Source organism: Salvelinus sp. IW2-2015, linkage group LG4q.1:29 (genome assembly GCF_002910315.2).
Source record: "Salvelinus sp. IW2-2015 linkage group LG4q.1:29, ASM291031v2, whole genome shotgun sequence".
Classification (NCBI taxonomy): Eukaryota; Metazoa; Chordata; class Actinopteri; order Salmoniformes; family Salmonidae; genus Salvelinus; species Salvelinus sp. IW2-2015.
Genome location: NC_036842.1, coordinates 6,918,988 through 6,940,975, shown reverse-complemented (window position 1 = coordinate 6,940,975; position 21,988 = coordinate 6,918,988). Strand labels below are relative to the sequence as shown.

Sequence of the window (21,988 nt, the reverse complement as noted above, 5' to 3'; positions counted from 1 at the left end):
CGTGTAACGATGGTGACAGGTGTGCGCCATAACAAGCAGCCTGGTGACCTAGAGACCGGAGAGGGAGCACACGTGACACTGACACACTCTCTGACCTCACTCAGGGGGTGTCTACTTTATGCACAGTTTATAGGAGATAGATTCTCTTATGGCTCCTAAAATCACATTCCTACTTAATACTTTCATCATTTTTCATATTATATGCATGTATTTGATGGAAACTTGACAGATAAAGGGGATATACTTTCCAAGTTACAGTATTTCCTTTATACCATTTTTAATGACATCACAAAATAACAATCCATTTGAAATKATTATTCACCACTGACCATTCCCCACGTTCTTATGTTAGAAATATTGTTCCAGTATTCGCTTTAGAAACTGTTAGAGTTTCGGCGGGAAGACTGTCTGTTAACAAAGGGATTCCTTTGGTTAATACTGGAGAGGACAAAGGAGAGTCCTCTCCTCCTGTAATTTACAACAGGGTGTGAACTGTCAACCCCCCAGCAGCTCCCTCCCCCCTTCTGTGGGTGAGAGAGGGCCTGGCTACTGTCATCCACCGCCAAGCTGATCTGACCCATTCTGATCGTCACAGGGCAGTCATGTCACTATGCGTGGAAGCCAGGACATGCTAAATTTGTTTATGTTCATTAACGGTCAATTACCATGAGAACGGCAGTTATTTATTTGCTTGACAATCACCGACTGAAAAAATGTCATTACCGCCACAGCCCTATCTAGAGAAAATGAAAAGACCTCTATTTTAGGAGAAGAGCAGCTCAGTTTTCATTGTTGTGGCTCGGGGGTTAAACAGGTTCCATAACACAAGCTGAGACTCTGATTGCAATCAAATACGGGAGATTTCCAACTGTGGTCAATTTGGAGTACTTTTCTTACGCTCTTGGCCCATGATGACCCATATATCAACAACTATTTGTCACTTCACTGAATGCACTGAAATGAGTGAACAAAGCAAAAGTTTTTGCAATGGAAAACAAAAATCTGTGGTCTTTTTGGACAAATCATATACAGTGCCTTTGGAAAGTAGTCAGACCCCTTGACTTTTTCCACATTTTGTTAGGTTACAGCCTTATTCTAGAATTGATTAAATTGTTTGTTTTTCATCTCATCAATCTGCACACAATACCCAATAATGAAATAGCAAAAACAGGATTTAGACATTTTTGCTCATTTATAAATAATTTAAAACTGAAATATCACATTTACATAAGTATTCAGACCCTTTACTCAGTACTTTGTTGAAACAACTTTGGCTGCGATTACAGGCTTGAGTCTTCTTGTGTATGATGCTACAAGCTTGGCACACCTGTATTTGGGGAGTTTCTCCCATTCTTCTCGGCAGATCCTCTCAAGCTCTGTCAGGTTGGATGGGGAGCATTGCTACACAGCTATTTTCAGGTCTCTCCAGAGATGTCCATGCTCTGACTGGGCCACTCAATGACATTCAGAGACTTGCCTCAAAGCCACTCCTGCGTTGTCTTGGCTGTGTGCTTAGGGTTGTTGTCCTGTTAGAAGGTGAACCTTCACCCCAATCTGTGGTCCTGTGCGCTCTAGAGCAGGTTTTCATTAAGGATCTCTCTGTACTTTGCTCCGTTCATCTTTGCCTCGGTCCTGACTAGTCTCCCAGTCCCTGCCGCTGAAAAACATCCCCACAGCCTGATGCTGCCACCACCATGCTTCACCGTAGGGAAGGTGCCAGGTTCCCTCCAGAAGTGAAGCTTGGCATTCAGGCCAAAGAGTTCAATCTTGGTTTCATTAGACCAGAGAATCTTGTTTCTCATGGTCTGAGTCCTTTAGGTGCCTTTTAGCAAACACCATGCGGGCTGTCATGTGCCTTTTACTGAGGGGTGGATTCCATCAGGCCACTCTACCATAAAGACCTGATTGGTGGAGTGCTGCATAGATGGTTGTCCTTCTGGAAGGTTCTCCCATCTCCACAGAGGAACTCTAGAGCTCTGTCATTGTGACCATCGGGTTCTTGGTCACCTCCCTGACCAAGGCCCTTCTACCCCCGATTGCTCAGTTTTGTCGTGYGGGCAGCTCTAGGAAGAACTTCTTCCATGATGGTTGCCACTGTGTTCTTGGGGACCTTCAATTCAGCAGAAATTTTTCGGTACCCTTTCCCAGATGTGTGCTTCGACACAATCCCGTCTTGGAGCACTACGGACAATTCCTTCAACCTCATGGCTTGGTTTTTGCTCTGACAGGCACTGTCAACTGGGAGACCTTATATAAACAGGTGTGCGCCTTTTCAAATCATGTCCAATCAATTGAATGTACCACAGGTGGACTCCAAGTTGTGTACACATCTCAAGGATGATCAACGGAAACAGGATGCACCTAAGCTCAATTTCGAGTCTCATAGCAAAAGGTCTGAATACTTATGTAAATATTGTATTTCTGTTTTTTTATTTTTAATACATTTACAAACATTTCTAAAAACCTTTCACTTTGGAAATATGGGGATTGCTGTAGATTGCTGAATATTAAAAAAAAAAAAATTTGTAGAATAAGGCTGTAATGTAACAAAATGTGGAAAAATTCAAAGGGTCTGAATACTTTCTGAAGGCACTGTAGCATCTCCCTGTTCAAAACGTTTCCTCCCTAATGAACACGACCCATGTCTATCTTGGTGTCATGGAAAGGCATACTGAAGAAAATAACTATTCTCTCTGTCTGTCCTTCAGGGCTGCTGAAATCCTCTACTCCCTCACCCTGGCCAATATTAGGAGGTCTGGGAAGCGGAATGATTTTCCAGCTGTGGAGAATTACAGACTGCTCACTGAAGCCAGGAGGAACCTGGGCCTGTTCCAGCACCATGACGCTATCGCAGGCACCGGCAAGGACTTGGTAGTGATCGACTACGGTACCAGGTATCACTTTTTTTTATCTTGCTTGTTTTATTCGTTTTCATTGTCTTATTTGATGGGGAGAGATGCAGGTCAAACATGAACACACGGATTAATCAATCATTTAATGGATTGCACCGACATGGTTTTGTGATTATTACCAGCAACGTGCTGTAGACATTGGTTAAATGAAAGTGAACCACTATATATTTGACTCAGAAATTTGACTGCTTTCCTCTGGGCATTTAATTAGAACAAATCTCCCTTCTCAGATTGTTTCATTCCATTTTGAATTTGAAACAAGTGATCGTCAACTCCGCTCACTGGCTGGTGCTGAAGGACAAAAGTGCATACAGTTACAATCCCTCAAAGGCCTTCCTTCAAATGGTGAGTGGAAAAAAACATTGGCGTTTTAATTTCAGTGTTGAAACACAAGGTAGTTAGTTGATTGTACATTGCAACATTTTAGATTAGTATAGTGATTTTCAAAGGGTGACAGTTTATGGTGGTGGTGTAGGGAGTGAAAGGCATGCAATAGCTACATTKGAAGTGTTTACCAGACTCTACTTTCGGCCAAATCCCTGAAGGAGGCACAACATCAGGATTTGAATATGCAAATTGCCCGGGCAGGAAGTCAACATCAATTTTCAGAGTAATGTAACCTCTTCCACTTCCTTGTTTCGCTACAGCAGCTGAAAAGACGCTTGATATGCATCTCACTCACCCAAACCTAATGAAAATTGTGTTCAAGTGAATGAGCCTTAGATGTTTAAATAGCTTTTCCGTTTTGAAAACCATGACCAATACCACAAAAACAAAATTAAATATTTTGGGGGGGAAATGAGTCTATAAGAACTGGATATAGCCTGTGGACTGTGTGTTGGTGTAGCTATACCAGATTGGTGTTCTTTTGCAAATCAACTCTAATCTCATGCACATTTCTCTCAGGATGATATCCAGCCTGCTCAAGATGCCCTGCCTCGAAAAACCGTTCTGAAAATCAGCTCACAGCCTAGGTAAGGCAACGTACAAATCTTCCTCCCTTTTCCCTTACACATTCTGGCTGATATTATGACCCCTTTCATATTGCAAATATGATTTAGAATAAATACAGGAAGTTATAGTCTGGTCAGGTTGAACAATATTAAACCTGATGACAGCTGTGAAATCTTTTCTTTATGACCAATTTGCCTTTCAGACTTTTCAAAGYATTAGCAACTCGTACCAACCTGTCTATTTTCCTCCAGGTCTGTGGTCATCTACAACCCCACGGAGCAGGACCGCACGTCAGTGGTGACTGTGTATGTGAACACTCCCCACGTGCGTGTGGTCACAGACCACGGTCATCCCGTCCCCGCTCAAGTCAGCGCTGTSTGGGACGAACCCACCACAGCCTCCACAGAGGCCTTCCAGGTACAATTGTCMATTTTTTGTCATCAGTGTTTGTATTTAGCCTTTATTTATCCATGTGAATGTTATTTATCGATATTATTTTTATAATGGCAGTGTCAGGTAGGACTATGAGGTCACCACAGAGATTAATTGGAGATTAATTGGAGATTGATTACCAATGTGTTACCAGTTCATAGTGTTTTTATTTTTATTTTTATGTTCATGTATGCTTTCCCCCACATTATCTCATGTTATGGTGTTTTCTCTTGGGCTCAGTTGTCGTTCACAGCGCAGGTGCCAGCGCTGGGTCTTGGGGTGTACCAGTTAGGTAAGGCTGCGAGCGGCAGAGCGGAGACTGCAGAATACGTCTTCTTTAGGCAGAGCGACGAGCTGTCCGTCAACGTGAAGCACTTCACGGTCAACATCCCCCAGGACGCCTCCACCCCCCTCAGCATCCACAACCCCCACCTCCAGGTCTGGAGCTCCCCCACCACCGGCCTGATGGAGGTAAGACATGCACAGCATAGCATAACAAAGCATACCATTGCACAGTAAAGCATAGCATAGTAAAGAATAGCATAGGAAAGCATAGCATAGCTTAGTAAAGTATAGCATAGCTTAGTAAAGCATAGCATAGCTTAGTAAAGTATAGCATAGCTTAGTAAAGCATAGCACTTCACAACACAGCAGGGCATAACGCAGAACTCCTGCAAAAGTGCTATATAATTAAATACCAAAAACTACGTTTTAAGTGAGAAGTAGGCATTGGTCTGAAGCCGAAAAAGAAAGGAAATTCACACAAGCACCACAATGCGTACTTCACCCATGCTCTACCAAGGTTTTGCAGCACACAGCTTTGACCTACTACGGTAGCTAGGTTTGTCTATTGTACTTACAACAATGTGTAGGCAGGTTGCTTCAAACCTTCTCAAACAGCCTAATTCATACTCTTAGAGGAGGTGGTCCCAGAATAATGTGATTTGTACCACATACAAGCTAATGTATTGCATTCTTCCCACCCCACACTAAGACCCCCATTCCACTACCTTTTCATGCTTTTGTTTTATTATATGAAAGCAGGCTTTGCTTATATTGTCACATTCTGACCATAGTTCTTGTGTGTTTTACTTGTTTTAGTGTTGGTCAGGACGTGAGCTGGGTGGGCATTCTATGTTGTGTGTCTAGTTTGTCTGTTTCTATGTTTGGCCTAATATGGTTCTCAATCAGAGGCAGGTGTTTTGTGTTGTCTCTGATTGGGAATCATATTTAGGTGGCTTGTTTTGTGTTGGGGTTTGTGGGTGGTTGTTTCCTGTCTTTGTGTTCGTTTCACCAGAGAGGACTGTTTCGGGTTGTTATTTTTGTATTTTGTAAGTGTTCAGACGAAGAGGACGAAGGCTGCCGTTACATTTATACTTACAACACCATCAGGCTTGCTTGAGTGAGCAGTTTTGTCTTGTAGTAATGTGGTGCCTGCCTGTATTTCCTTAAACCTTTATTTTAACAATACATGTCATTGAAAAAGACATATATTTCGTAACATATTTTGGGGTGAGTAGGTACCCAACATAAGAACAGGAGGTGGTGTGTTCGACTCAGTCACTCATACAGATATAGAGGTCTATAGAGCCTGTCTGCATTCCTGATTTCTGTAACTGTTAGGTTACCTGTGTAGTATTTACATAAGCTCAGAACCACTTGTTTTTCAAACAGGGCCCTGTTTTATCAACTGCTGTGCTGATCAATGTGCAGTTTATCGCCTTTGTCAAAAGACTATGTAGCTTAAAGTAACACGTGTATTTTGTATTTATTTTTGCATTACAGATGATGACGCTACAATAATACACATTTACAATAGGCCTGTATCTGAAAAATACGGACATACTAATGATATATATTATTTTAATAGCAGGACACTGCAAAGTCCATTATCCCTCTGAATAGTATGAATTAGGCTGTTTGAGAAGGTTTGAATCCAGAGCAATCTGCCTACACATCGCTGGAAGTAAAATAGACAAACCTAGCTACTGTAGTAGGTCAAAGCTGTGTGCTGCAAAACCTTGGTAGAGCATGGGTGAAGTACGCATTGTGGTGCTCAGGTGAATTTCAGATCAATGCCGACTTCTCACCTAAAACATCATTTTATTGTTTTTAATTTCCAAGGTTTTTACACCGGAAGGTGACTACTACTGAAGAAAGGCATAGTACTACATTACCTGTAAACAACAATGAGTTATTACAAAAAATAAGATTTACAATCAAATGTACATTCATCAGATATAGTAAACGTTGTACATACAATTCAGGCATGGCCACGACTGCTCTTGAAGAGCTACAAGGTTATGCAGGCTTTCTTGTTCAAGCACAGTTCTACCACACCTGTACAAAATATTTTTAAGAATACATATTTACAAATCTGACATTGGATAGGCGGTCTAATCCTTTAGCTACAAATGTTCTTAGTAATGTACACAGCAGTCCAACTCCAGTAAAAGAGCACACATTCCCACATTTATAAATGGCATCTATCCTGGCCATTAAGCAGGCTGGGGCATTCCCTGCAGCACGAAGATTGGTGTAGAGGTCCACTGCTCTTGTGTGCACGTCAGGAGAGGGGGTAATCAAATGCTTGTTTAACAATTCAACTGCAGAGCTGATAAGTCTGCCTATGCGCAAGTCTCTGCCATTAAGCAGTGTGTCCCTGGGATGTACTGACGGATGAGGGCAACAACGTCCTCCTTGAGAGATTGAGAGCTGGTCTCTCCACCGTTATCTCCTACGTAGTAGCAAGACGCGCACTCTAGTACTACGTACACGTCACACTCCCTGTCCCTTGCCACTCAAAAATGCCCAACAAACCCAAATTCTCTTTTTAAGAGACCCCTAATAAATGAAAATTAGCACACACCGTGCGTGCACGCAACAGTGTGTGTGTCGGGAAAGGGAGGGGAATGTCAAAAACTATACACGAAAGAGAATGGTCAAAATATCAGGACGGTGACGCTAACCTGTACGTTACAATCCCTGTTAGCTAGCTTATTTGTTTGTCCTCTGATTACACACAAGTGTCCAAGTCAGCAGTTTACACAGATGACTTCAGCCATATGAAAAACCTTCCATAGCAAACTATACCTAGCTAGCTAGCACCCTCTTTTTGCTTCTCATCCAACTGGTGTTAGCTAGCTAGCTTCAGCTGCTAACCTTCTACTAGTTAGCTATTACTGTTGCGCAGCAGCCGAGTTACTCAACCTGGTTTTAGATCTCTGAGATTCGGCTGAAAAGATGTTAGCATTGTCAGAAACGCTACAAAAAGGTAGCACATTGTTGGTTTTTATTGGGCAGAAATGTGAATCAGGGGCGGCAGGTAGCCTAGTGGTTAGAGCGTTGGGCTGGTAACTGAAAGGTTGCTGGATCAAATCCCCGACCTGACAAGGTAAAAATCTGTCGTTCTGCCCCTGAACAAGGCAGTTAACCCCGGTAGGCCGTCATTGTAAATACGAATTTGTTCTTAACTGATTTGCCTAGTTAAATAAAGGTTAAATAAAAATTAAATGTGCATGCGAGGGTGGTAAATTGTGAATTTAATAAAAACTGTTACACCTACAAACATATTAAATCCGAATGGATTTAAGTCTAATGGTCACCTTATGGACGCTGTAGCCTCGTTTTAATCGACATCTAAAAACTGAGCTAGGTTTGGGCAAAAAATTGTCTGACAACCCTAACGTTAACAACCCTGTCAGAAATCCGGTATAGTGGTTCTCGGTAACAGCCGGACGGATCATGACRAGAGGCGGGGAGTGTGTTGTACCTCCAATCAAATTGGTTTAGAATTTTCTTAGACATTGGTGTCATATTGGCTTAGATAGGATGCTAGAGAGATTTGAATTTACATTTACATTGAGCTTCAATCAATCCCAGACTATAGTCGTGGTGACCGGCGCGACAATAATTCAAGCCTATTCTAATATTAGCACTGAACCAGAGTCATGAAGTATTTAGTGACTGTGACCTGCACTGAAAGGTCGCAAGGAATGTATCACACTTCTAGACTGTTAATGGTACTGACATGGTATCAAACCAGGGTCGTCTGTGTGACAGAGGACTACATTCTTCCTCTGAGCTAAAGCATAGGCTTGAGTTCTCGGAAACAAAACAAGTCTTCAGGTCTCAGGCGAGATTAGTCGTCACACAAGCTCACCACATTGTTCCCAAAACCACCTCAACAACACAGGATACAGTCTGTGTAGTATTACGACGGTATATCCGTCAGCTCTCTTTATTCATGTCAAGCTGCCAATGTAATTTTGATGATGCAAGTGTTGAATCCGACCTTCTTCTGACTGACGCCCTCAGAGATTGAAGCTGAAAGAGGACGGCTCAGAACACCAGATCAAGGTGGAGTTTGCGTGGTACGGCACAACCAGCAACCGAGATAAAAGCGGAGCCTACTTGTTCCTGCCCGACGGGGAAGCCAAGGTAACTCGGCAACTTTATTCAACGTGATTGATTCTCCTTTGTCAACGTGTAGCATTACAGCTGCACTGAAACCTTGTAAAGAAGAGAGTGCTTTCAGCTCTTACAGTAAAGGGAAAGGAGATACCACGTCAGCTGCACAACGGAATGCATTCAACCCGAAATGTGTCTTCTGCATTTAACTCAACCACTCTGAATCAGAGAGTAGTTCTGTTACCACAGTTTCCCTCTCTGTTCTCCCTTATTTATGCTCCCTTGCCGGCACACTCTCTGTAGGGGGTATTATTGGCAGAGGATGGATGGGAGATGGTGTTATGAGTGATTTGATCCCCGTTGATTTTCTGTGCTCCTCCAGATGTACTCTCCCGCTCGGCCTCCAGTGATACGGGTAACCAAGGGATCTGTGTTCTCTGAGATCACCACTACCTTCGATCATGTGACGCACACTCTACGCCTCTATCATGTTCAAGGTAGTGATGGAATGTGTGTGTGTGTGTGCGTGTGTGCGCATGTGTGGCCAGTCTACAATTGACCCCATACAGTGTTAGACCTTGATCAGTGACATCAACTGAAAGCAGTTGTACAAACATGCATGAGACCTTTGTATCTTTGTATTTTGTATCAAAATCAGAAGAAGTTGAAACATCAAAAACACTCTGAAATGTAATGTTTGTCTTTGAAATGGGAGAAGATCCAAAACCCTGTCTGTAGATGTGTTAAAGGGATTTTGATTCCTGTTTATTAACCAATTCAATTAAAACACTCTGCCCATAAATAAGAATTTGTAAGATAATTATCAGCATGAAATGGACAGATACCAGTCTTAAAATCAATCAATCAATAGCGTTTATTCTCGAGAGTACTGAATCATAGTACAATTTACATCAGGTTATATAATAAAGATGATGTCATAGGTTTTAATGTCCAACCTCCTCTCGGATACAATGGCAATACAGTTCGAGTTCTCATTACTGTCTGCCACCTGTTAAACTATCTACAACCAACCCAAGGTCTTTCCCCTCCCTGGGTAGAGACATCATTCTAGCCTGTCTGAAGATAACCCCATTATTTCTAAACAAGGAACACATAACATTCAACATTTATGAGTTATAATTCTAAGTCAAATGTATACATATTTTAGTCATTAAACACAAAAATCCCGTAACAAGACGAGCCCCACGAAGACTCCCTCAGTGAGCCTACTAGGATAGTCAAGAGAGAAGGAGAGAGAGTGCAAAACCTTTTGAATGGCTCGCTTTCGTAGAGAAAATCTGTGTTGTTCTGTTGCGTGCTTGTCGATAAAAAGGAAGCTGCAGTCATGCTACCCAGGAGAAGGAGCCCCTGAAGGGCTGCATGTCATCACACAGCCAAACAGGCCTTAATTGGACCCAGCATGCAGATTTCTTACTGAAGAATGGTTTCATTGCATATTTTGACCTGAGGGTACAGTATATAGAGATACAGTATACATGTTGCGAGACGTATCACTATAGTTGTAATTGACCCATTTGGAATTCTTCACTGTGACATTGGTCCTCTATTAGTGTATTTACGATATTTAACGGCTCAATGTTGAGACCCAATTTACTTTTACTGCTTTTGCATTCACCCAAAGTCTATGTACTGTAACTGTGGATTTTTTCTACTTAGATATATTTATTCATGTTTTGCATTATTTCTGGGGGTATGTTTATTTATTTTTTCATCTGAAGAACTGGGGCAAATGTGTTCAACTGTTTTTCCTCTCAGTGGATTAATTAAGTTAGGTATGCAAAATGATATCAAACAATGTAAGATGTATTCCCAAAAAATGTACAGTACCAGTCAAAAGTTTGGACACACCTACTCATTCAAGGTTTATTTTAAAATTTGTACTATTTTCTACATTGTAGAATAATAGTGAAGACATCAAAACTATGAAATAACACATATGGAATCATGTACAGTCGTGGCCAAAAGCTTTGAGAATGACACAAATATTAATTTTCACAAAGTCTGCTGCCTCAGTTTGTATGATGGCAATTTGCATATACTCCAGAATGTTATGAAGAGTGATCAAATGAATTGCATTTAAGTCCCTCTTTGCCATGCAAATGAACTGAATCCCCCAAAAACATTTCCACTGCATTTCAGCCCTGCCACAAAAGGACCAGCTGATATCATGTCAGTGATTCTCTCGTTAACACAGGTGTGAGTGTTGACGAGGACAAGGATGGAGATCACTCTGTCATGTTGATTGAGTTCGAATAACAGACTGGAAGCTTCAAAAGGAGCGTGGTGCTTGTAATCTTTGTTCTTTATCTGATAACAATGGTTACCTGCAAGGAAACAAGTGCCGTCATCATTGCTTTGCACAAAAAGGGCTTCACAGGCAAGGATATTGCTGCCAGTAAGATTGCACCTAAATCAACCATTTATCAGATCATCAAGAACTTCAAGGAGAGCGGTTCAATTGTTGTGAAGAAGGCTTCAAGGCGCCCAAGAAAGTCCAGCAAGCGCCAGGACCGTCTCCTAAAGTTGATTCAGCTGCGGGATCGGGGCACCACCAGTACAGAGCTTGCTCAGGAATGGCAGCAGGCAGGTGTGAGTGCATCTGCACGCACAGTGAGGCGAAGACTTTTGGAGGATGGCCTGGTGTCAAGAAGGGCAGCTAAGAAGCCACTTCTCTCCAGGAAAAACATCAAGGACAGACTGATATTCTGCTAAAGGTACAGGGATTGGACTGCTGAGGTCTGGGGTAAAGTCATTTTCTCTGATGAATCCCCTTTCCGATTGTTTGGGGCATCCAGAAAAAAAGCTTGTCCGGAGAAGACAAGGTGAGCGCTACCATCAGTCCTGTGTCATGCCAACAGTAAAGCATCCTGAGACCATTCATGTGTGGGGTTGCTTCTCAGCCAAGGGAGTGGGCTCACTCACAACACATCCTCCGAGAGCAACTTCTCCCAACCATCCAGGAACAGTTTGGTGTCGAACAATGCCTATTCCAGCATGATGGAGCACCTTGCCATAAGGCAAAAGTGATAACTAAGTGGCCCGGGGAACAAAACATCGATATTTTGGGTCCATGGCCAGGAAACTCCCCAAACCTTAATCCCATTGAGAACTTGTGGTCAATCCTCAAGAGTCGGGTAGACAAACAAAAACCCACAAATTCTGACAAACTCCAAGCATTGATTATGCAAGAATGGGCAGCCATCGGTCAGGATGTGGCCCAGAAGTTAATTGAAAGCATGCCAGGGCGGATTGCAGAGGCCTTGAAAAAGAGGGTCAACACTGCAAATATTGACTCTTTGCATCAACTTCATGTAATTGTCAATAAAAAGCCTTTGACACTTATGAAATTGTCACGTTCGTCGTAACATTTAAGTGAGGAGGACCAAGGCGCAGCGTGATAACAATACATTCTCTCTTTAATGAAGACGAAAACGAAACGAACACTATACAAACTAATCAAAACAACAAACGTGAAGCTATACAAACAATAGGTGCAGACACTGGCAACTTACACATAGACATAGACAATCACCCACAAACTACCTAATGACTATGGCTGCCTAAATATGGCTCCCAATCAGAGACAACGATAGACAGCTGTCTCTAATTGAGAACCAATCTAGGCAACCATAGACATACAAACACCTAGACTAAACACTGCCCCATAAACATACAAAAACCCCTAGACAATACAAAACACATACATCCCCCATGTCACACCCTGGCCTACCTAAAATAATAAAGAAAACATAGATAACTAAGGCCAGGGCGTGACAGAAATGCTTGTAATTATACTTCTGTATTCCATAGTAATATCTGACAAAAATATCTAAAGACACTGAAGCAGCAAACTTTGTGGAAATTAATATTTGTGTCATTCTCAAAACTTTTGGCCACGACTGTAGTAACCAAAAAAGTGTTAAACAAATCAAAAATATATTTTATATTTGAGATTCTTCAAAGTAGCCACCCTTTGCCTTGATGACAGCTTTGCACAATCTTGGCAATCTCTCAACCAGCTTCACCTGGAATGCTTTTCCAATCGTCTTGAAGGAGTTCCCACATATGCTGAGCACTTGTTGGCTGCTTTTCCTTCGCTCTGCGGTCCAACTCATCCCAAACCATCTCAATTGGGTTGAGGTCAGTGATTGTGGAGGCCAGGTCATCTGATGCAGCACTCCATCACTCTCCTTCTTGGTTAAATAGCCCTTACACAGCCTGGAGGTGTGTTTTGGGTCATTGTCCTGTTGAAAAACAAATGATAGTCCCACTAAGCACAAACCAGATGGTATGGCGTATCGCTGCAGAATGCTGTGGTAGCCATGCTGTTTAAGTGTGCCTTGAATTGTAAATAAATCACTGACAGTGTCACCAGCAAAGCACTCCCACACCCTCCTCCATGCTGCACGGTGGGAACCACACATGCGGAGATCATCCATTCACCTACTCTGCGTCTCACAAGACAAGATGGTTGGAACCTAAAATCTTAAATTTCCACCATTCTAATGTCCATTGCTTGTGGAAAGTTTTAAGTTCCTCGGGGTACATGTCACGGACAAACTGAAATGGTCCACCAACACAGACAGCGTGGTGAAGAAGGCGCAGCAGCACCTCTTCAACCTCAGAAGGCTGAAGAAATTCGGCTTGTCACCAAAAACCCTGACTAACTTTTACAGATGCACAATCGAGAGCATCCTGTCGGGCTGTATCACCGCCTGGTACGGCAACTGCTCCGCCCACAACCGTAAGGCTCCCCAGAGGGTAGTGAGGTCTGCACAACGCATCACCGGGGGCAAACTACCTGCCCTCCAGGACACCTACACCACCCGATGTCACAGGAAGGCCATAAAGATAATCAAGGACAACAACCACCCGAGCCACTGCCTGTTCACCCCGCTATCATCCAGAAGGCAAGGTCAGTACAGGTGCATCAAAGCGGGGACCGAGAGACTGAAAAAACAGCTTCTATCTCAAGGCCATCAGACTGTTAAACAGCCATCACTAACATTGAGTGGCTGCTGCCAACATACTGACTCATCTCTAGCCACTTTAATAATGAAAAATGTATGTAATAAATGTATCACTAGCCACTTTAACCAATGCCACTTTATATAATGTTTACATACCCTACATTACTCATCTCATATGTATATACTGTACTCTATACCATCTACTGCATCTTGCCTATGCTTTTTAATGTATCACTAGCCAAAACAATGCCACTTTATATAATGTTTACATACCCTACATTACTCATCTCATATGTATATACTGTACTCTATACCATCTACTGCATCTTGCCTATGCTTTTCGTTCATCGCTTATTCATATATTTTTATGTACATATTCTTATTCATTCCTTTACACTTGTGTGTATAAGGTAGTTGTTGTGAAATTGTTAGGTTACATATTACTGCATGGTCGGGACAAGAAGCACAAGCATTTCGCTACACTCGCATTAACATCTGCTAACCATATGTATGTGACAAAGACATTTTATTTCATTTGATTTGTGTTTCTTGATCCAAGCAAGTCTCTTCTTATTATTTGTGTCCTTTAGTAGTGGTTTCTTTGCAGCAATTCAACCATGAAGGCCTGATTCACGCAGTCTCCTCTGAACAGTCTATTTTGAGATGTGTCTGTTACTTGAACTCTGTGAAGCATTTATTTGGGCTGCAATTTCTGAGGCTGGTAACTCTCATGAACTTATCCTCTTTTTAATTTTCATATTTAACTAGGCAAGTCAGTTAAGAACAAATTCGTATTTACAATGACGGCCTACCCCGGCCAAACCCTAACCCGGACGACACTGGGACAATTGTGTGCCGCCCTATGGGACTCCCAGTCATGGCCGGTTATGGTACAGCCTGGAATCGAACCAGGGTCTGTAGTGACGCCTCTATTACTAAGATGCAGTGCCTTAGACCGCTGCGCCACTCGGGGGCCCTCTGCAGCAGAGGTAACTCTGGGTCTTCCTTTCCTGTGGCAGTCCTCATGAGAGCCAGTTTCACCATAGCGCTTGATGGTTTTTGCGACTGCGCTTCAAGAAACCTTTTTTTCCCGCATTGACTGACTTTCATGTCTTAAAGTAATGATGGACTGTCATTTCTCTTGCTTATTTGAGCTGTTCTTGACAAAATTATGGACTTGGTCTTTTACCAAATCGGGTTATCTTCTGTATACCACCCCTACCTTGGTCACAACACAACTGATTGGCTCAAACTCATTAAGAAAGAAAGAAATTCCACAAATTAACTTTTAACAAGGCACACCTGTTAATTGAAATGCATTCCAGGTGACTACCTCATGAAGCTGGTTGAGAGAATGCCAAGAGTGTGCAAAGCTGTCCTAAAGGAAAGTGTGACTCCTTGGAAGAATCTCAAAAATAAAATATATTTTGATTTGTTTAACACTTTTTTTGGATACTACATGATTCCATATGTGTTATTTCATAGTTTTGATGTTTTCACCATCATTCTACAATGTAATAAGTAGTACAAATAAAGAAAAAACCCTTGAATGAGTAGGTGTGTCCAAAATTTTGACTGGTACTGTATGTATTCCCAAAAAGTGTATTCGGAGACTCACTAGAAGTATAATTAATATCTCGAAATCAAGCCAAAAGAGGAAGGAAGCTTATAAATATGTGCTGTGAATATGCTCTGTGATTGTGTTAGTGTTCTCTCTCTCTAGGTGTGGAGGGCCAGGCGGTGGAGATCTGTAACTCGGTAGATATAAGGGGGGAGTTCAACCGTGAAATTACAATGAGGTTAACATCCGATGTGGACAGCAAGGATCGATTCTTCACAGACCTCAACGGATTCCAGGTACTGTTACTGTATGACCTGGCTCTCTCTCTCTCTCACCCCTCCCCTCCCTACTCAGGCACTGCCCCCAGATCTTTCAATGAGTGAATGAGAATTTTATTTTGTACACACTGAAGAATAAGTGTACAGGTAAAACGGTCACAGCTCTTCGAGGGCTTACTTAATGAAAAAAGCCACTTTGAAAGGAAATGTAGCCCTACAGTAACCACTGATATTTAAGATAACACAGACACATGCATAGAGTGAAGAAAACACGGACAAAGAGCAACCTTACACAAGGTATACACGGGGGAACATTTTCATTTGAATTTCAAGTAGGAATGCACAATTACAGCCCAGTCCCTAGCTCTCTAGTTGCGAGAAAGCACTCCACAATATAACAGAGCCATATATACCAGAGCAAATAGTGCTTTTCTTGCTTCTGAACTGGAGATTTCTATGCGAGACTGTGCATGGACATTGAGCCTGTCAACAGTTACGACATGAGCAATTAACTATGATACAAATCGCTAGTAGCATTAGCTTGACATCAAATGTACATAGAAACTGGCTGAATGGGGGTATATTAGCTGTCCAAATTCGTAGAAATTACTTCATGGACGTCTTCCATTTTGTCATGACAAAGTTTTGAATTGAAAACGAAAGCTGAAATGCAGATTTAAACGATTACATTTTGTTCAGGGGAGAATCTTTCGACAGATCAGTGTTTGAGCGCCCTTGCCTTTTAAACACTCTGCCATAATTCTAGTGAGAGGCAGTGTTTCCCCTCAAAATCTCAATTTGCGTGTTTTTGGCAGTCGGACCTTACTTTCAGTGATTTAGAGGGATTTACTGCCATCAGAGATTAAATATTTTTTTCCCCGACATAAAACGCTTCACGCAAACAAACAATAAACAACCCAGCTGAACAGCTTCCCGTACCCATTGTAGTCAAAACAAAGACGGTCGGCTTAAGATCCCACTCAACACACTTGCTCACTGGTGATTCAGTATGTGTGGGGCCCTGAGTTTTTCCCTTGTAGGATAAACTCTGGGTCCTTGTTGAAGCCTTTAAAACTTCTTAGGGATAGGCGTCCCACAACTTCCTGTGAAACTGGAGGGTGCGCAATTCAAATAAATAATCATAACAATTATGGATATTAAACATTTAGGTACATATAAGTGTCTTATATCGGCTGAAAGCTTAAATTCTGTCCGATTTACAGTAGCTATTACAGCGAAAACATGCCATGCGATTGTTTGAGGATGGCGCCCCACATCAAAATATTTTTCCACTGGTACAGGTTTCATACATTCACAAATAACGATTAAATATTCACTTACTTTTTGAAAATCTTCCTCTGATTTCTCTTCCAAAGGGTCCCAGCTATAACATGTAGTGTCGTTTTGTTAGATAAAATCCTTCTTTATATCCCAAAAAGTAAGTTTAGTTGGCGCCATCGATTTGAGTAATCCACTCGTTCAACATGCAGAGGAAATCTACCCCTAAACTTTGTTTCAACAAGTCAAAATATGTTTCTATTGACTCCTCAGATACCCTAAAATGTAATCAAACTATAATATTTCTTACGGAAAGAAGTATGTCCAATAGGAAACCGATTTTAGCAGTGGGGTACTGTCTTCATGGGGCGCGCAAACACGATTTTTCAAGACTGTGCCCCTGTACTAAAACTGATATTTCTTATTCGTTTTTGAAGTTACAAGCCTGAAACATTGAACATAGACTACTGACACCCCGTGGAAGCCATAGGAATTGCATTCAGGGAGCTAATTTTCAATATGACCTTTTACTTGCTTTTCTAAGAGGATGGTCTCTCTGGGGGAAAAAATTCTGGTTGGTTTTTCTTTAGATTTTCTCCTACCATATCTATTGTGTTATATTCTCCTACATTATTTTAACATTTCTTCAAACTTCAAAGTGTTTTCTTTCCAATGGTACTAATTATATGCATATCCTGGCCTGAGCAACAGGCAGTTTACTTGGGCACGTCATTCAGGCGGAAATGGAGAAAAAAGGGGCCTAGCCCTAACTAGGGCCTTGAGGTTTTCCTAGTCAGGTCACATGGTTCCTCAACATCACCTTGATATGTGACCAGAGACGGAAGAGGAAGTGAGACAGCTCACTCGCTCCTTTTATCTGGTTAATCAATTAACTAAGCAGACCAGACCCAGCTGCTATCGCAATGGTGCCTATGGGAGAGCCACTCCTTAAGCAGACCGGAACTGTGACATTTTTCTTTTCAATGGTAAAAGTCATCAAATCAAATTTTATTTGTCACATACTTCGTAAACAACAGGTGAAGACTAACAGTGAAATGCTTACTTACGGGCCCTTCCCAACAATGCAGAGAGAAGAAAAAAAATAAATCTGAAAAAAATGATAACACAATAAATACACAATGAGTAACGATAACTTGGCTATATACACAGGGTACCCGTATCGATGTGCAGGTGTACAAATTAATAGAGGTAAATATGTACATATAGGTAGGGTTAAAGTGACTAGGCAACAGGATAGATAATAAACAGTAGCAACAGCGTATGTGATGAGTCAAAAGATTTAGTGCAAAAAGGGTCAATGCAGATACTCCAGGTAGCTATTTGGTTAACTATTTAACTAACCATTTCGCAGTCTTATGGCTTGGGGGTAGAAGCTGTTCAAGGTCCTGTCGTTTCCAAACTTGGTGCATCGGTACCGTTTGCCGTGCAGTAGCAGAGAGAACAGTCAATGACTTGGGTGGCTGGAGTCTTTGACCATTTTTTGGGCCTTCCTCTGACACCGCCTGGTATAGAGGTCCTGAATGGCAGGGAGCTCGGCCCAGTGATATGCTGGGCTGTACGCACTACCTTCTGTGGCGCCTTGCGGTCGAATGCCAAGCAGTTGACATACCAAGCGATAATGCAGCCAGTCAAGATGCTTTCAATGGTGCAGCTGTACAACTTTTTCCAGATCTGAGGGCCCATCCAAATCTTTTCAGCCTTTTGAGGGGGAAAAGGCATTGTCGTGCTTTCTTCACGACTGTGTTAGTGTGTGAGGACCATGTTAATTCTTTAGTGATGTTGACACCAAGGAATTTGACGGTCTGGACCTGCTCCACTATAGCCCAGTGGATGCTCAGCCCTCTGTTTCCTGTAGTCCACGATCAGCTCCTTTGTCTTGCTGACGTTGAGGGAAAAATTATTGTCCTGGCACCACACTGCCAGGTCACTGACATACTGACATCCTCCTTATAGGCTGTCTCATTGTCGTGCGCGGCCGCGCAGTCATGGGTGAACAGGGAGTACAGGAGGGGACTAAGCATGCACCCCTGGGGGCTCCCGTCTTGAGGGTCAGCGTGGCGGATGTGTTGTGGCCTACCCTCACCACCTGGGGGCGGCCCGTTAGGAAGTCTAGGATCCAGTTGCAGAGGAAGGTGTTCAGTCCCAGGGTTGTGAGCTTAGTGATGAGCTTGGAGGGCACTATGGTATTGAACGCTGAGCTGTCTTCAATGAACAGCATTCTCACATAACTGTTCCTTTTGTCCAGGTGGGAAAGGGCAGTGTGGAGCTCAATAAAGATTGCGTAATCTGTGGATTTGTTGGGGCGTTATGTGATTCGGAGTGGGTCCAGGGTGTCTGGGATGATGGTGCTGATGAGGGCCATGACCAGCCTTTCAAAGCATTGTGCTACGGGGCGATTGTCATTTAGACAGGTTACCTTGGCATTCTTGGGCACAGGGTCGTCTGCTTGAAACATGTAGGTATTACCGACTGGGTCAGGGAGAGGTTGAAAATGTCAGTGAAGACACTTGCCAGCGCACGAGTGGGACATCTTCATTTATCCACCATCTTTGATGTGATTTTCTCGCAGATCCAGCCTAGAAAAACCATGGCCAAACTTCCCCTCCAGGCAAACTTTTACCCCATGACCAGTATGGCCTACCTTCAGGACCCCGGCACCAGACTGACCCTGCTGACTGCACAGTCCCTGGGCTCCGCCAGCCTCAAGAGTGGTGAGTGCAGGCCGGGGGATTTGTTTTCTGTTGTCTATTGGAAGGAGGGCATCAGTACTTTAAGTGTCCAGGAAAGATGACATCCCTGCTCGGTTCTAAGATTACCATCTGTACAGTGCATAGTGGCATCTGCTATTTTGGCACCAGGATGTGAAAAGGAGAGATATGACTTGATTTAAAATGAGTGCAGTTTCTATCGTGCTGTTTCTTGCCAAGCTATAAATGTATATATACATTTCTGTTATGTGAACAGAAGGCAACGTGATATTGAAATAGATCAACTTTGACCTTTTCCCCTCCAGGCCAATTGGAGGTGATCATGGACCGTCGGCTGAACCAGGATGATAACCGCGGGATGGGCCAGGGCGTCCTGGACAACAAAGTTACTGCCAGCTCCTTCCGCCTGCTACTGGAGAAGAGGGCCAAGACCGATGGGGTACTAATACCAGGAATTTGAAGCAATTTTGTCATTTTCGTAGTTACTGTAGTTTGTAGTTCTATTGTAGGTTTACTGAAGTTCACTGACAATGGAGACTTGATTAAGATGATTAGTGTTCAAACATTGTCATATAGTACGTTATGATCAATCCTCTCTTTTCCTAGTTACTTTTGCACCAGAGTATTGCCCTAACCCGTCCCTGTTTTGATATTTCCAGGGGGAGAAACCCTCTACCCTCAGCTACCCGTCTCTGCTGAGTCATGTGTCGTCGCTGTACCTGAACCACCCTCTGATCCCCATGGCTGTGAGCACGGAGGCAGAGTCCCTGTCTCTGTCCCCCTTAAGCCCTCTGGCCTCATCACTGCCCTGTGACGTCCACTTGGTCAACCTACGCACCATCCAGTCCAAGGTAAAGAGTTTCGTATTGCTACATAATAATTTATTCTCTTTTCTCTCTGTGGAGCATAAGGCCACAACAAGCCTTACATTCTGTTGCTCTTTTACCTGTGTAGTAATGTTCTCATTTACCTTGCATTAACAGGTTGTTACCTAGTGATTTAATCGTTGCGTTGTACTTGAATATTCATGGCGTTGGAGACATTTTTCGAATGAACCGTTCCTTATTCCCCAAAAGAGAAACGCTCACGTCATTTGCTACTGTATTCAAACAATGAATTACTATGTAACATGTTAATACAATGTTGTTGCTACAGTAATTGCAGTGGTACTACATAGGAGCAGCTCCTTACAAAGAGTTACCGAGTTTTCTAAAGTGATGACTGCACCGCTGTGTTCTCATAGTCATTGTCTTTAATATGATTAAGCTCATCCCTGACTGTATTGATTACCCTGGCTGTATGGAATACTGGCTTAATTGCTTGTTAGGACAAAACACACACTCAGCACTCCTCCAAGGGGGCTCTCCATTCATTTCCTTATATCATCTCTGTAAATACACTACATCTGTATGTTGTAAGTCTTCTATGATCTCCTCTTTGTTGCTGCATGGCCCATCAACTCTGATGATACCGCCGTCTATCATGTCAAAGATCGAGCTAATTGTTCCGGGATCTGCCGACCAATTTGCTCAATCATCGATTGTAAAGGCACGCTCGGACATCTAATTTGACTCTGCGAACAAATCAAAAGAGGAGACGGGCAGAATCGTTGAATGTGTTTTCGACGGGGGCTTTGTACTAATTTATACGAATACTCACATGATGACACCGCTGCCGCTACTACTAACACACTTAGTATGCACTGTGGCATCTCCATATACTCAGCCAGGAACTGTGGATGTAAAATTCTGAAAGGGGGATGAAATTGACTGCAGTCCGAACCTGGGTTCAAATACTATTTAAAATCTTTCGATCTTTCTTGCCTGTTATTCCAGATAGGTGAGGTGGAGTTTGCGGTATTGCGACTATTCTATTGGTCCATTCATCCAGACCAGCTCAATAAAGCACAGATAAAGTGTTTGAAATGATGTAGAACAGTATTTGAACCCAGGGTCTGTTGCAGAAGCAGCTCCTCGAACATGGCTGTGGAAATGCAGCTGACCTGTGAAAGGGTGGTCTCTATAATTGCCCCACTGTTTAGGCTGAAGGGGGGGGGGGGGGAGAACAGGAGGGGTCTTTATGGGGACTGAAGCGTTTCTCACTGGTCCTACAGGAGGAAGGGGGTGGGCCGTCGGACGAGGCAGCTTTGATTCTGCACAGAAAAGGCTTTGACTGTGCCCTCTCGAATAGGAACACAGGGCTACTGTGTGCCACCACGCAGGGGAAGGTAAGGCCTGCCACACACATGCCGGCACACTAGCACACACAGGAACACACACACACGTACACACACACACACACACAAATGAAAGTTGTGACCAAACACTTTATTAATTAGTGATTAAAGGGAATTTTAACCTGAGGGTTAAAATGAGGGTTGCACGCGATGCTCTTTATTCAAGCAGCTAGTAGTACAATTTTCTTTTACAGAAATTAACTTCCC

The 21,988-nt window shown here is 42.8% G+C and overlaps 1 protein-coding gene across 1 annotated transcript in view; it reads left to right on the top strand.

Moving 5' to 3' along the window:
* man2a1 (mannosidase, alpha, class 2A, member 1) overlaps window positions 1–21,988 on the top strand; it is a 65,437-nt gene that overhangs the window by 40,585 nt on the left and 2,864 nt on the right. The window contains exons 10-21 of the mRNA XM_023983502.3: window positions 2,709–2,894; window positions 3,143–3,257; window positions 3,819–3,886; window positions 4,118–4,283; window positions 4,539–4,769; window positions 8,616–8,738; window positions 9,091–9,205; window positions 15,423–15,556; window positions 19,407–19,548; window positions 19,851–19,984; window positions 20,205–20,396; window positions 21,659–21,772. Coding sequence (XP_023839270.1) covers window positions 2,709–2,894; window positions 3,143–3,257; window positions 3,819–3,886; window positions 4,118–4,283; window positions 4,539–4,769; window positions 8,616–8,738; window positions 9,091–9,205; window positions 15,423–15,556; window positions 19,407–19,548; window positions 19,851–19,984; window positions 20,205–20,396; window positions 21,659–21,772 — 1,720 coding nt within the window. The remainder of the gene's footprint in view (window positions 1–2,708; window positions 2,895–3,142; window positions 3,258–3,818; window positions 3,887–4,117; window positions 4,284–4,538; window positions 4,770–8,615; window positions 8,739–9,090; window positions 9,206–15,422; window positions 15,557–19,406; window positions 19,549–19,850; window positions 19,985–20,204; window positions 20,397–21,658; window positions 21,773–21,988) is intronic.